The following is a 15,846-nucleotide window of genomic DNA, read 5'->3' on the forward strand; positions in this document are numbered from 1 at the left end:
ACATTTTTTTTCCTGGAAAAGAAAAAATAGCCCAAAAAGTCTGATTTAAAAGTAACTTACTAAGTGGAGTCAAATTATCTTCCCTCTATAATCAATGGACATTTTGACAAAGAAAAAAGCCTTTACTTTCACAAACTTAATAAAATCATATTTTTCAAACTGATAAACAGTCACATGTTAAAAAATACTCTTTATTTTATGTCACATGGATAAAACTAGAAAGACTAAATTTAAATCTCTTGGGTGATTTTAAAATAACAATTTCATTTTTTGATATAAATTAGTATCTTTTATTTTGGGGGTGCTTTAAAGAATTAAACCCTCACTAGATAAAAAATGAAATATGCCTTTTTGTTGTATAAAATATTCTTCTTAATTTCAAATTTCAAAAGATCCTTTACCATTTTGATATATTTAACAAAGGATAAACATTGTGTCACTTTAATGCACTTAAATAGATAATGAGGAATAATTTGTAAGCAGCGTTAGTGAAAACTGTTTAAGACAAATCAGCTTCTAGGAAGATAAAGCAGTTTGAATATAAGTTCTTCTCCTTTCCCTCCCAAAATGAATAGAAGAAATTTATTTTCTGTAGAAACTAAACCAGAAAGGCTTAGGACTTACAGAGACATAGACAGTGTGACAGCTAGAGGGTTAGGGATCAACTGGGGGGAGAACTGGGAGTGGGTGACAGTGAACACACTCCAACACAGTGGGAGCCTCTTGGTCCCCCTCCCCCATTCTGTTCCAGAATACACAACGTCACAGACTCTCTTTCAAGTTACCTCCGAAGGCAAGAAAATCAGAGATCCTTCCCTGGGGTAACAATCTTTACAGAGACTGGTATTTGAGGGGCTTCTAATAAACAAAGTGGCTCATCAGGGGTCATCCTAAAATGGCAATCACCAGTGACACGTGGGGACCATGCACCCAGAGCTTCCAACTGGCTTGCAGTATTTCATTCTTAAAATATAAAATAAAGCCAAAAATCCTCAGACATTCAAGGAATTTTGAGTGAACAGCTACCATACTGGGAGAAGAACTTAAAAAATACTGGCATTAATGTCCTCAGAGATAGATGAGAAAACACTGCATTCAACATATGAACAGGATGTTATAAAACAGCGACAACTGGCAACTCAGAAAGAGAAAAAGAGCTCTTCGAAGTTAAAGCATGATAGCTGATGTAATAATTCAACAGATTTGATAATAAAGTCAAGGACATTTCCTGAAAACAGATTAAACAGAAAAAATGAAAAGCTAAAAGAGAAAAGAAAATTAGAGGACCAATGCTACACCACAAGGGTTTAGCATCCAAAAACACAGACGTTCAAGAAACGGCGACTGGAGACAATGGGCAGCGGGGAATTACAAAAAGAAACATTCGAGAAAACTTCCCATTTGAGAAGGACATGAATCTCCTGACTGAAAGGATTCACTGAAATGAAATGCCCACTTCAGTGACAACAACAACAAAACACCCACACCAAGAGCAACGTCTCAGTGAAATCAGCAACCACATCAGCATGAAATTTCAGAATATCGGAAATAAAAAAGAAAGACCTGAGGACTTCCAGAGGGGGAAGAATAGATCCCACACAAAGGAATGGGCACCAGGATGTCACCAGGCTTCCCAACAGCGGAGCTGCATGCTAGAAGACACCAGAGCAATGCCCGCATATTTTGAATGGAAAGTGATTTTTCAACCTAGAGTTCTCTAGCTAAACTACCAAGAGTAAGGGCAGACTAACACATTTTCAGACAGAAGGTCTTGAAATTATTGGAGGAGGTGCCTTATCTCAATGAGGGAGTAAATCAAGTAAAAGAAGTAAGTGGGATTCAAGAAACACAGAAGGAATTTCCAAGAACAGCTGTGTACCAGGCCTAGAAAGCAAGCTGTCCAGATTATAAAGGACAATTTCCAAGGAGGAAAAAAACAAACAAACAAAAAAACAGAACTGACAGAGGTTTAATAATTGTGTCTTAAGTTTTTAGGTAGCTTATACACAGGCTTGAAAGACACTGATGGAAATATATGAAAAACCACCATTAAACCCACAAAAAGCTGTAATCAAGAAGCAAGACAATCACTAACCCTAGACAAACAGAGGGAGAGAAGGACATGCAGTAAGAGTAGCAGCGGGCTCAGCGTCCAACACTGTAACAGCGTCTGATTTAAGACTCAACCCCAAACTGGGACACAACGCTGTGAGGAAAGGAATAGCATGAGGAAGAGAGGTTTTAACAGTACTCAGCTTTTCAGAAAAAGACTCAACAGGTAAAGTGTAAAATAGGTAAATTAAGGAATAGTAACATAAGCATATTATTTAGAAACATGGAGGCAAATACCAGAAAAATAAGCTTATCTTGTTGAAAGCTCTTCCTTGGAAGTGGAAGCAAGGGACTACTATAATTCGTCAAAAGCTCTTTACTACCATTTAATTTTTAAAAATTTATTTTTTTTATAACAGCCTTATGTGAGATAAAATTCACATACCATACAATTCATCCATTTAAAGTGTATATAAGTCAGTGGTTTTTGGTATAGTAACAGAACTGTGCCACCATCACTACAATCAATTTTAGGATATTTTCATTACCCCAAATATTCATTTATAGTCACTCCCCATTTTCCCCAAATCTTTATGTTGTTGTTTTTAGCTTTAAATTGTGGTAAAATAGAAATAATACAATTTACCACTTTAACCATTTTTTAAGTATTCAGTTCAGTGGCATTTAGTACATTCACATTGCTGTTGAACCATCGCCACTATCCATGCCCAGAACGTTTTCATCTTCCCATTACCAACAGAACTGTCCATTGCTTCCCTCCCCAAATCTCCTGCTGGAGGCTGTTCCACTGTTCTACTTTCTATCTCTATGTATCTGGTTCTTCTAGGAACCTTCTAGGTATCTCACGTAAGTGGAATCATACAATATTTGTCATTCTGTGTCTGGCTTATTTCACTTAGCACTATGTCTTCAAGGTCTATCTATGCTGTAGCATGTATCAGAATTTTATTTTTTTAAAGTGCAGTAATATTCCATTGCATATACACACATTGCACTTTAGTTATCCACTCATCTGTTGATGGACACGTGGGTTGCTTCCATTTTGGCTATTGTGAAGAATGCTGCTATGACAATGTACATAAATATTTATTCAACTCCCTGCTTTAAATTTTTTTGTGTATATACCCAAAAGTGGAATTGCTGGATCAAATGTTTAATTTTTGGATGCATGGCCATACTTTTTTCCATAGTGGCTGCACCATTTTATATTTCCATCAACAATTTACAGCTGTTTCAATCTTTCCATAACCTAGCCAACACTTAACTGTTTTCTGTTCTTTGTTTGTTATTTGATTTTAATAGTAGTCACCCTAGTAAGTATGAAGTGGTATCTCATTGTGGTTGTGACTTGCATTTTCCTAATGATTAGTAATGTTGAGCACCTTCTCATGTGTTTTTTGGCCATTTATCTGGTGGAGAAATTTCTATTGAAGTTCTTCATCCATTTTTCATTTGGTTTGTTTTTGGTGTTGAGTTTTAGGAGTTATTTATATATTCTGAATATTAACCCCTTTATCAGATATATGATTTGTAATTATTTTCTCTCATTCTGGGGACTGCTTTTCTATTCTGTTGATCATTGCCCTTTCATGCACAAGTTTCTAATTCTGATGAAATTCAATTGTTTATTTTTTCTTTTGTTATCCATGCCTTTGGATTCATATCCAAGAAATTACAGCCAAACCCAATGTCATTAAGCTTTTTCTAAGAATTTTATAGTTTTAGATCTTACTTTTAGGTCTTTGATGTATTTTGAGTTAATTTTTGTGTATGGTGTTAGGTAAGGTTTCAACTTCATTCTTTTGCATGTGTATTTCCAATTTTCCCAACTCCATTTGTTGAAAGACTGGCATCCTTATTGAAATCATTTGACCATATACGTAAAGACTTAGGTCTGGGTTCTCCATTCTGTTCCACTAGTCAATATGTCTATCTTTATGTCATTAAAAACAGTGTATTGTTTGATTACTATTGCTTTGCAGTAAAATCTGCAATCAGAAATTGTGAGTCCTCTTTGTTCTCTTTTTTCAAGATAGTTTTGGCTACTCAAGTTTCCTTGAGATTCCATATGAATTTTAGAACAGATTTTTCTTTTTTTGCAAAAAATTTCAATGAAATTTTGACAGGGATTGCATTGAATCTATAGATTGCTTCACGTACTATTGGCATTTTATTTTATGTTTTTTTTGTTTTTGTTCTGAGGGGAAGTTAATTAGGTTTATTTATTTACCTATTTATTTTGATGGCGATACAGGGGTGAACCCAGGACCTCGTGCATGCTAAGCAAGGGCTCTACCACTGAGCTATACCCTCCCCGTCCCTGACATTTTAACTATATTAAGTCTTCTAATCCATGAACAAAGGATGTCTTTCCGTTTATTTATGTCTTCTTTAACTTCTTTTAGCAGTGTTTTATCTTTCTGAGTGTACAAGCCTTCTACCTCCTTGGTCAATATGATTAAGTATTTTACTTTTTTGATTTATTGTAAATAGAATCTTTCATTTCTTTTTCAGTTTGTTCATTGTTAGTGAAGAAAAGTATCATTTGATTTTTGAATAAGACCCATGTATTTCACAGATAAAAGTTACATATATCAAAAAGATGAGAAATATATTGCAATTCTCCAAAGCTCAAATTTAATCAGAAAGGAGATAAATTGTGTTTAAACAGTTTGCATTATTCAATCAGATTCTGAACTTGAAATGAAAAAAATGCTGACATTTCATAATGTTCAGTATACTGCACTATAAGAATGAAAGTAAATTTCCATATATCTTCTTGTTGATCTGTAATTTCCTTATTGCAAATAGAATTTGCTTTGGTTTAAAAAAAAAAATCACACCCTATAACTTACTTCACCAGAGATGAGAAATATATCAACAGAGAATTATCTTTTGCAGTATCTGATTTCCTATACTCTCTTCTTCACATATGTGGGTTTTGCCAGATTCTCTCAGTATTCTAGCAAAACTCCCCATCACCAGAGATGTTCAATAGAGGTTCTATATGGGGATTTCAACCCAGACTGGGTAGGTGAATGGGAGGAATTTGATTATTTTATTTCTTTTGCTTCTGCTAGTCTAAGATCATAGCAATTAAAGATGCCAAAGACATTTGAAAGGTTTGGAGTTAAATAAAATAAAATCTACAACAAAACAAAAATATTCAGATGAAAACTTCTGGTTCAATAATTACATTAGACCTAGCCAAAGTGGCTTTGCTGTAAGTCTGAGAACGTGCAATTTGAATGTGAGGAAAAAGTGATAAAATTACTTTCAGAATTCCAAATGTCTGCACAAATGCCAGATTAGAACTCTAGGGAAAAATGAATTTGTGAGATCTTCTTTCCTTCCATCTATCGATCAATCCAATGTTTACTGAATCACTGTTACATTCCCAACACTATGCTAGGCACCAAGGACACAAAACCACAAATGAATATTCAGCCCCTGCTTTCACAGATCTCATCATGTAAGGTGGTAACATGCAATGCGCAGGGTGCACCTCAGGTCGGAGGTGGGCAGTGAGGGAGACGTCAGGAAAGGAAGAGGAGGCTGGGGCTGAGCCTTGAAGAACGAATAGGAAGCAGGGATTGTCTCTAATGTACTAGCAGATTAATCAGAGAAAGTCTGCACATAAGTCAGTAGGGAGGAAAAGCCATATTAAAAAATACTTACAAAACAGTAAGACTGAACTGTTACAAGACAGACGTGTTATAAAAACAGAGAAGAACAAACTGGATGGGGAAGGGAAACCCAGCATAGGAAAGGCGGCACCCAGGAGCCAGTGTCGGAGCTGAATCATGGAGGGTCTGCAGATACTCGGCAGGCCAGCGACATGGGGAGAAGGGCATTCTAGGCACGGGGGGCGGTGTGAGCACTGGAACAGGGTCCAGCAGCGCGGCAGGAAAGAGCCCTGCGTGAGTAGGAATCTGCATGTGGTTTAGTCTGGCTGAAAGTGAAATGTGGCTTATGGGGCAAAAGGAGGGGTGGGAGGGGAGCACGGCGAGAAGAGCAGGAAGGAGCAGGGAGATGCTGGTGATGACGCCTTCATATTTCTTTTTTTTTTTCCCTGAAAAACTGCTTATTTTTTTGAGCGTTAAGGATTTTTCTTATTCATCTGTGAGAATACTTGATACAATAAATATAGAAACTTTTGTCACTGTAAAACTTTTTGAAACTTTAGTCTTAAGTTTTATTCACCTTTAATTTACAGAAGTTTTAAAGTTAAATTCATTGCTTTTTTTTTTTTTTTTTTTTTTTTTTGGGTAACTGATGCCACTGTTTTTATGTCTAGAAAATCCAGCTGGAAAGTCAAAGGCCTAATTAACACGTGGTAAAATGGGGAGAGGAGAACTGAGGCAGATTCAGGATGCACTGAGGAGATGGGACCGACAGGACGTGGGAGGAGACACTAGCAGAGGAAACCACCACCCGGAAGGCGAGGTGCCATCAGAGGACACCCCCTCACGCGGACGCCTGAGCCGGGCCAGCTGAGGGTGGAGGGGGGGCTAGGAGATCAGCTTCACGACTCCAGGGGAACAAGGGCGACAGATCCACACTTGCTCTTTCAAGGGTCAGAATGACTGTCCCCAGTTTCTATAGGTTCACAAAACCCTGAGTTCTCTCTTAAGTCCATTAGAAAGTAACTTTTAAAACTTCACAGTATTATAGTAAATCTTAGCATATCTATGACTTTGATGGTTTCATTAAAATGGTAATTATCAAACTGAATTCCTTTCTAATTCCACATGATTCAAGTGATCAGTCCATTTTTCCTTCCAGCAAAAGCCTAAGTTTTCTCTTCAGTGGATCTACTTTTTGCTCTAAATTCTATGACCAGCAAGAAAATTAACCTAATGAAACAAGTCAAAAGAACACCTTTCGGTTATTTAAACTACGTTTTTGGCTTTTATGAGTCCATGGTGGCCTGACCTTGACATAAGCTTTTGGGTATATCCAAAAAATTGATGGGAAAAACAGTGAATTAAGTGCAGATATCTAAGCTTATTAACTTAAAGCAAAACAATCTGAATTCACTCTGGCTATGGGAAACAGATTACTCACCTGCGACCACATTCTGAATATTTACCAATATTTTTTAATATTAAGGCAGCTGTTAGTCGGATGTGTTTAGTTATTGGTCCCTCTTTTTCATCCTTAAAAAGAAAAAGAAAAGAAAAAGAATAAAGATCTAAATCATACAGTGTTCACACCTTTACAGATAAGGCTTTCAGTGCTTACTTACTGTAAAATCTCGAAAGACAAGGTTTCTTGATCCTCTCCTCAGAGCCATAAGGGCAGCACTGGGATGATTCACAATGGCCTTCTGCGCCCTGGGAGCTGAGCTTGTGCCCCCCACAGCTGGCTGCCTAAATTGACGAGGGAGAGGAAGAGACCGTTAACACGCTGCTGCAGACAGACTGACAGCCAATGACCAACCTGCCAACCCCTACAGTGGTTACTTTGAAACTTTGGATACAGGATGAATAAAAGCTCCCAATGGACCAGCGTTAATATTTACACTCTGTGTCAGCCTAGGCAAAGGGGCTCTTTGTATCAAGGAGAAGTTAAGTCTTTTATTTTCCAATCTATCAACTTTAAAGCAAACAACAGTGTTCTGGTGCAGCTCATCTATAAATACAACATAGTATCAAAGTTGTAGAGTTCACATCTCTGAATGCAATGTAAAGATGTTAACAAAGAATAGTCTACAACTTGAGCCGCAATTTATTTTTGCTGAACGGTACCCAAGAGTAAAATAATAAAATCTAAGAATGTACTGGTACAGCTGTAGGTCACCCAGGAAAAGATAACCTAGTATGACAATAATATGAAATTATGCTAACCACTACATTTCAAACTATTATTCTGTTGCATCACTTTATTTTTCATCATTATTTACTAATTTCAATCAATCCTTTCAGTATAGCTCTACTGTAGCTCTACTGTCCTTGAGGAAAGATACAGAATGGAGGGACTGCAGAGACAGATTTTACATTAAATCAGATTCAAACTACTCTAGGCTTCACCCAGCAGAAAAGCTGCATCAGTGTCTGTTGCACCCTGAGGAGGCAAGTGGGGAGAGCACAGGCTCGCAGGTGGGAAAACCGGATCTCTAACACCGTAACTAGCTGCGGGACTTTGAAAAGTTCGGTTTGCCCCTTAGTGCTTCAAGTTTCGCATCGGTAAAGTGGGGATACTTCTGGTACCTTTTTACACAATTAAAATAACTCTGAATATTAAATAAGTTAACATAAAAGCAATCTTTAAACTGTAAACCGGTTTTTATCTGTACTACATATAGATGTCTACAGATAAGGGTATCTGTATATGGATACAGATAAGAATGATTATTAGATTTTACGTATAAGTGATAAAAATTTTTATTGTAACTGATGTAGCAAATATTAACTTCCTCCAAATATGAGCAAAATTAAACATACTGCAACATAAGTTACATGTCAAAAATCCCTGTGTGACTTTACAGTCGGCCCTCCGCAGCTGCAGCTACACATCCGTGGGTGCAGTTACTTCAATGACTTGTCTACAAAGTAGAATCAAAACGTTAGAGCTACAAGGTACTTAAGAGACCGTGTAGTAAGTACCACATGTGGTCCAGCCAGTGTGAAAAGTGATGCCTAGAACAGGGAGCACATACGTAGCTGGTTAAGGTAGAGCTGGACTAGAACCCAGGATTCCCGTCCTCCAACACGTTAAGTTGCCTTTCACTGTTACTATGTTTTGCTTAGTTTCCTGATTTTTTTTTTTCATGTACAACAGGAAGTAACTCATGTTCCTTACTTGGTAGAAGATTTTTGACTTCCTGCTTGTCCTGGTTCATCTTGTTTTAATCCTGCAAGCAGGGCATCCTTTGAACAGTGCTTGTCCTTTTTGAGAAAGAGGAAGAAAAAACATATGCATCATGATCTTTAATGCAGCCAAGCGAGTGACCGATCAAATAGCACTAAGAAGGTGTACCTGTAAGTGAGTAATGAAAGAAAACCTCTGCCGCTGAAAAGGCTCACAGCCTTCCCAAAGACACTGCCCTGGATATACGTCCTTTCCTCCATGTTCAGTGGCTGCATGGTAGAAAACCTGTGAGGGGGTCTGAAACCACCTGCAAAAAATAAAAGCAGTAGAAATTTTCTGACACTTAGATAGAGTCTTTAAAGTAGAAAACCTGCTCTCCTAATTCAAAAGCTCCCGACCAATATACAGAAATATCAAGCAAAACAGTGCAAACAAATCTCAAGTTCGTTTTATTTCAAAGAATATTTTAAATACTTCTGCTTACACTCCAATACTCAACTGTTCTGAACACTTCTGGTAGTTTGTTTTAAGCTTTTCTGTTTCATTCTTAATTCCCTACCTTCAATCAAGGTCAGCTAAGAATCTCCTGAAAGTAAATGAAATTTCATTTTAAAACACAATAGAACATTATCTTATAAACAAATACCATACTTGACTGTGCTTTTAGAAGCTGCTCAAGCATTTACTAGATTTCAAATTACATATAATAAACTCTAGTATATTCAATCTAACAATCTAAATGCTTCAAATTTTGGAGTCTGACTTTTTACCTGAATTCACATTCTGTATGTCCATCCATGTTTAAAAAGTCACATCTCTCATTTCTCCAGCATCACATCTTACTCACTCAAAGACCCTGGAATTAGACCCTGCGGCTTATTAATACGAATGTCTGAGTGTGTCTGGCCCAGAACAGAAACCTGAAGAAAATCAGACACCATTCTCCCTTATTAGACTACATGGCAATGAGCGAGAATACTGGAGTCCAGACAGCAAAGAATACATCAAAAGGCTTCAATTACTAATCAGTAACTTAAATATTTGTACAGTCAATATCTTTAAAGTTTATGGCAGAGCTCTCTCAGGATTTAATATTTTATGGATGTCAGATAAATATGTCTATATTTGAGCTAATTTTTGATGTGGAGCACATATATAATATTTCAAATTAAGAGTCCCTTCAGGAAATGATAGGCATTTTAAAATAAATTTCCATCAAAATAACTGAATACTGAAATATAAAAGACAATGTCAAAAATCACTGTAGATAACATATTTCATACCATTTATATTCATCTGTATAAATACTTCCAAAAAGTTTATCATGAAACTAACATGGATTCAAAGAATTAACATAGTTAAAATGTCCATACTACACAAAGTAATCTACAGATTCAATGCAATCCCTATCAAAATTCCAATGGCATTTTCCACAGTAATAGAACAAATAATCCTAAACTTTGTATGCAACCACAAAAGAGCTGAAAGAGCCAAAGCAATCTTGAGAAAAATGAGAAGCTGAAGGCACCATGCACCCTGGTTTCAAACTACATCATAAAGCTATTGTAATCAAAACAGTATGGTACTGGTATAAAAACAGACACATAGATCAATGAAATAGAACACAGAGCCCAGAAATAAACCCATGCATATATAGTCTGTTAATCTGTGACAAAGGAGCCAAAAATATATAAAAGAAAAAAGACAGTGTCTTCAATAATTTTCCAGTGTTGGGAAAACTGGATAACCACATGCAGAAGAACGCAACTCAACCACCATACAAAAAAAAATTACTCAAAATGGATTAGAGACTGGAATGTAACACCTGAAACCACAAAACTCCTAGAAGAAAACATAGGTGGTAAGCTCCATGACATAGGCTTTGGTGATGATTTTGTATATTTGACATCAAAATCAAAGGCAACAATAAATAAAAATAAAACAAGCCAAAATAAACAAGTGGGACCACATCAAACTAAAAAGCTTCTGAACAGCAAAGAAAACAATCAACAAAGTGAAAAGACAACCTACTGAATAGGAGAAAATGTTTGCAAATTAGATATTTGATAAAGGGTTAATATCCAAAATATATAAAGAGCTCATACAACTCAGCAGCAGTAACCCCAAAATTAAAAAAATGACTAGAGGTTCTGAATAGACATTTTTCCAAAGAAGACATACAGATGGCCAACAGGTACATGAAAAAGTGCTCAACATCACTTATCAAAATCACCATGAGCTATCACCTCACACTTGTTAGAATGACTACTATCAAAAACACAAGAAATAAACAAGTATTGTTGAGGATGTGCAGAAGAGGAAACCCTTGCCCTTGTCCATTGTTGTTGGGAATGCAAATTGGTGCGGCCACTGTTGAAAACAGTATAGAGGTTTCTCAAAATATTAAAAATAGAACTACCATATGATCCAGCCATTCCCCTTCTGGATATTTATCCAAATAAATGAATACAGTAACTTGAAAAGATACGTGCAGCCCCATGTTCACTGCAGCATTATTTACAGTAGCTAACATACAGAAACAACCTAAGTGTCCACTGACTAATGAATGGAAAAAAAAAGTGCACACGTGCATGAGCGTGAGCACACACACACAGATGCACAAACAGGAATTACTCAGCCATAAAAAAGAATGAAATCCTGCCATCTGTGACAACATGGATGGACCTCAAGGGAATCATGCTAAGTGAAATATGTCAGGCAGAGAAAGATACATATCCTATGATCTCATTTATATGTGGAAGCTGTAAAACAGAAAAACAACAATACAGACCCCTGCCCCAGCTCATAGGTTAAGAGAAGAGACTGGAGGTGCCAAAGGCAGGGGATGAGGCAGGGTGGGTGTGAAATGGGGGAAAGAAGTCAAAGGTACAAACCTCCAGTTATAAAATAAGTACGTCATGGAGATGTGATTTTTAAGTTTACTATGAAACTACAATCAGTAGGTACGTTTTTAGTTTTAGAATTTCTTTTAATTTTCAATACTAACAATGCTACTTTGTTAGTATGAAATAAATATGACTGGATCTCTAATAATTGTCACAAGACATTTCTTACTGTACTTTTAAGATTTTATCTAAATACTATTAATTTATCAGTTGAAAGGTATAACTGTTTACACACACACAGACACACGTGCACATAAACCAAAACCCTATTGCACTACTCCCTGCCACTAGTCAAAATGATACCTATTTTTAAACTACTTTGCAATAATTAAATGAATCAAGTTTATTTACAATACATAAAACTGATTAATTTACCAGCCACAAGAAAAAAGGAAAAAGTTAGTGCTCCTTTAAATTGATTTAAATTAGTAAATATACCAACTATATACAACACTGTGTGTGGTTTTAAGACAACATGAATGTTTCCGTGTTCACTTTACCTGCCTAACCCAGAATCATTTCCCTCTTATCTACTATCTGTCCCCTCAACCTAAGTCCATTTTCTCTCTATTCATCTAACTATTCAAGTCATACAAACCAGTTTTTGATTGTGGTGCAAGGTGAAGTTCTAAAACAATGAATGAGGATGGCCGTAAGGATCATATGAAGGGGGAAAGAAGTTAAGGTTTCCAAATCCATTGTATGAAATATTTGGATTTAAAATGCTCAAATGCAATTTCAATGCAAAATAGTGAGTTTTCAGAATCCTGCGGACTCTTCTGGGACGGCAGAAGGGCAAGGCACGAAGTGGGACGCCACCACTGCTCAGCAGTGCGTCTAGAGCAGGTTTCCTTACTGCTACTTTTTCATCAATAACCAATCCCCGTTTCCCAAAATAAACAGCATGTTCATTTAAAGATATCAAAAAAATTTCAAAAGAGCATCTGAATGAAAATAAAAATTCCCTGTGATTCAAATATCCAGACTGCTAACCTTTTGGTGTATGTCTCTTAAGCCTTCTCCGTGTATATGTGTTTTTAAACAAAACAGGGTCCATTTCTAATACAGTTTTATATACTGCTGCCACAGTAAGGCTCTATGGTGCCATGTACAAATTAAAAGAATGCCCTTCCTTTAGGATCCTTTATTGCTATCTGCTGCAAAAGTGTTGTAATAAATAATTTCTGGCATGTACAATGTGAATGGTGCCCCCCCCCCAACACACACAGTTTGAGGGCACAACCACAGGTTGGAAGCACTAAAATTCATTTTACTTACTAGTAATCTAGCTTTCATGGTGGTTGTGAGGCTTAAATGTGGTGATACATATAAAATTATTTCGCAAACAGCATGCCAACAGTAACTGAAAGCTGTTACCATCATGGTCAGCAGAAGCAGGGTCACGGTGGTAAGCACTAGTAGCCTCTGTTTTTTTAAACTTGCTCATCTTACCAGTCATCTACCCTGAGATCTTTCCCACAATATTCCTAAACTGTCAAGCCTTGCTCAGTAAATTTTAGTCCACCTCCAAGTGAATGCTCCTTATTATCAAGTGACCCTCCCCATTACTCACAACTCATTTTACTAATTTCTGCTCCTGAAAACACTCCCCAGAGAAACTGCTCTGAATTTTTCACCTTTGGTAAACACTGAACCTCTATCTTACTATTTTTGAGCTTGTCTTTACCTGTATTAGTGTGAGTTTGTGAACCGAGGGACTTTTATATCTCTGGGGGAAAAAGGCTTATTACTGAAAGAACTCAAGTTTACCCTATTATTCTTAACTTCCTCTTTCTCTATATTAAAAATTGTCATCATTCATACTTTCCTCCCTTTGGATATGAGCCAGAAGTGGCCACTATTTCCAGGGTTAACTCCTTCACTTACATACTGGATTCTACTGTGCTCCTCCATAAACCATCCCTTCTTTTGCATCTTCTATCTTTTCTTTTCTACGGAATATTATACTTAAGTGTAACAATCTATATGCTACTCCAACTAAAACAACAGAAACACTTTTCACAAAAGATAGAAACTAGATTTATAGCATCTGGCAAAGTGGTATAAAATTTAATTAATACCTAATACATTTATTACAGTAACTATATCTGACACTTTTTTTTCGCAGTCATTGGCCACCTTTCAAAAATATATATTATTTTCAGTTTCATCATCAATACAATTTATAGTAGCTAGTCCTTTATTCATCACTTAAAGAATTCTATCTATAGCTCAGGATTGGCTTTTATTCTTTCAGTGAAATCCCTTTCAGCCAAATTCTTTTTTCATTTACCCTAGTGAAAAGCCATTTGGTTCAACTGAACAAATTATTCACATAAGGTTACTAGGTCCAAGTTTCCTGACCCCAACTACCCTAAGCAAACACTTCAGGTTAAACACGTTCTATCAGAACTTTTAAAAGCCAAAAACTATTACTTTATTGGTGTAATTTATACCATGATTATTATTATCCCTTTTCCTACCATCAAACAGTTTCTTAGGCATCATGAAAACATAAATGAAGTAAATAAAGCATGCTTTTTCTACCACCTTAAGGTTTTATTATTTAAAAGCCTGAAATCTATGCAGGAAGCTATATATATTAATAATAACACATTATATATTATGATATTTTAATAATTCACCATATGTAAAAGAATGATTTAAAAACAAACATCTGTAACTGTAACGCTAAGATTGTTTCCTTTGTCTTTAAAACACAACTAAGAGGGCTGAAAACAGCACTTCAGTTCAGATAGTTTCATTTAGAGTTGTTTTAATTGCTCAAATTCTTGGCAGGCTATTTTTCTTTAATGACCAAAAAGTATTCCATGTCCCTCTTAATAGCCCTCCTGCTGCAAAAAAATTTTAATTTGACTTAAAACACATGGGATATGTATTTTGCAGGAAAATTTCAGTTTAAAAGCAAGATGTGCATTTAAATGTTAATAAATGCACATAAATGAGAATATGTATCAGAAAATCTACACTGCAAATATATTTTCACTTAAAAAAGCTGTATTATTAGTTGTATAACAATTAACTTTTACTTCAACCCTTGACATCTAATTGTTCTACATAGATAATATTCTATAGCAATAGAAATGTCAAAGATATGTATTATTTTGTATGCAAAGATTTATTAAAAAGCTGCTAAAATTTGGGGAGGGGAAAGCCCAAAACAACCACCGTGCTCGGAGACTACACCCAATATTATTATATCCAGTTGTAAAAATTCAAAATGTAAAAAGATGACTAACTTCACTATTAATTTAATTTAATGCTTTAATACAGGACTAAAAATTACAAATGCAAACTGGACAGCCCAAAATTGGTATCTGTGTTTTTGGAAACTAAACAACGCTGTTACTACAGGAATGAATTCTCCACTCTCAGTTTCTCTGCCCCATTCAGTCCTGATTCAAAGTGACAGACAGGAACAACTGACTGACTTCCTCAGCTGCCAAAGGAGGAAAGAAGCAAGTATTTGGCCTTTTTTTTTTTTTTTGGCTTTGGAGGGGAAAAGATGTCCTGACTCCCAGTACCACTCAAATTATGGTAAACATCTCAAAGAGATGAAGGGGGTGCCAATGGAGGACAGGCAAAACCAACTGACTTTGGTTCTGCCTCCTTACCTTCTAATAAGTAACAATATCAATATATAACAAAATATCAGTAATAGTAATACTACTAATAACTAAAAGAGAAAAGGATTTCTGTATTTGCTGTTTGATCCTCCAGCACCAAATCCTACTAACCCACTGTTCTGTGATACAGTCACATATTTTACATAGCAAAATATAAAATGTACTCTCAGGGATCTTGTTTAAATATGCTTTTAAAATGTGAACCCTCCACTAAAATCTGAATATGGGCTAAAACAATAGCTCATATTTGACAAGTAGTATGGAAGCAGATTTGCACAATTTAGGCATTGCAGTATTATAGTTAATGAACTAAACATAAGCTTGGAGATAAAAATAAGTGGCGATGTGTGTATTTGTGTGTTTTTAATGAGATAAATAAAGCATACAAGTGAATTTGAGACTTTGGT

At 36.0% G+C, this 15,846-nt stretch overlaps 1 protein-coding gene across 1 annotated transcript in view; it reads right to left on the bottom strand.

Moving 5' to 3' along the window:
* The window catches only part of ARID2 (AT-rich interaction domain 2), a 136,897-nt gene that overhangs the window by 3,776 nt on the left and 117,275 nt on the right, over window positions 1–15,846 (bottom strand). The window contains exons 17-20 of the mRNA XM_032493261.1: window positions 9,055–9,193; window positions 8,878–8,963; window positions 7,322–7,445; window positions 7,141–7,232 (exon numbers count right to left, since the gene is read on the bottom strand). Of these exons, the coding sequence (XP_032349152.1) occupies window positions 7,141–7,232; window positions 7,322–7,445; window positions 8,878–8,963; window positions 9,055–9,193 (441 nt within the window). The remainder of the gene's footprint in view (window positions 1–7,140; window positions 7,233–7,321; window positions 7,446–8,877; window positions 8,964–9,054; window positions 9,194–15,846) is intronic.

This window comes from Camelus ferus, chromosome 12 (assembly GCF_009834535.1).
Source record: "Camelus ferus isolate YT-003-E chromosome 12, BCGSAC_Cfer_1.0, whole genome shotgun sequence".
NCBI lineage: Eukaryota > Metazoa > Chordata > Mammalia > Artiodactyla > Camelidae > Camelus > Camelus ferus.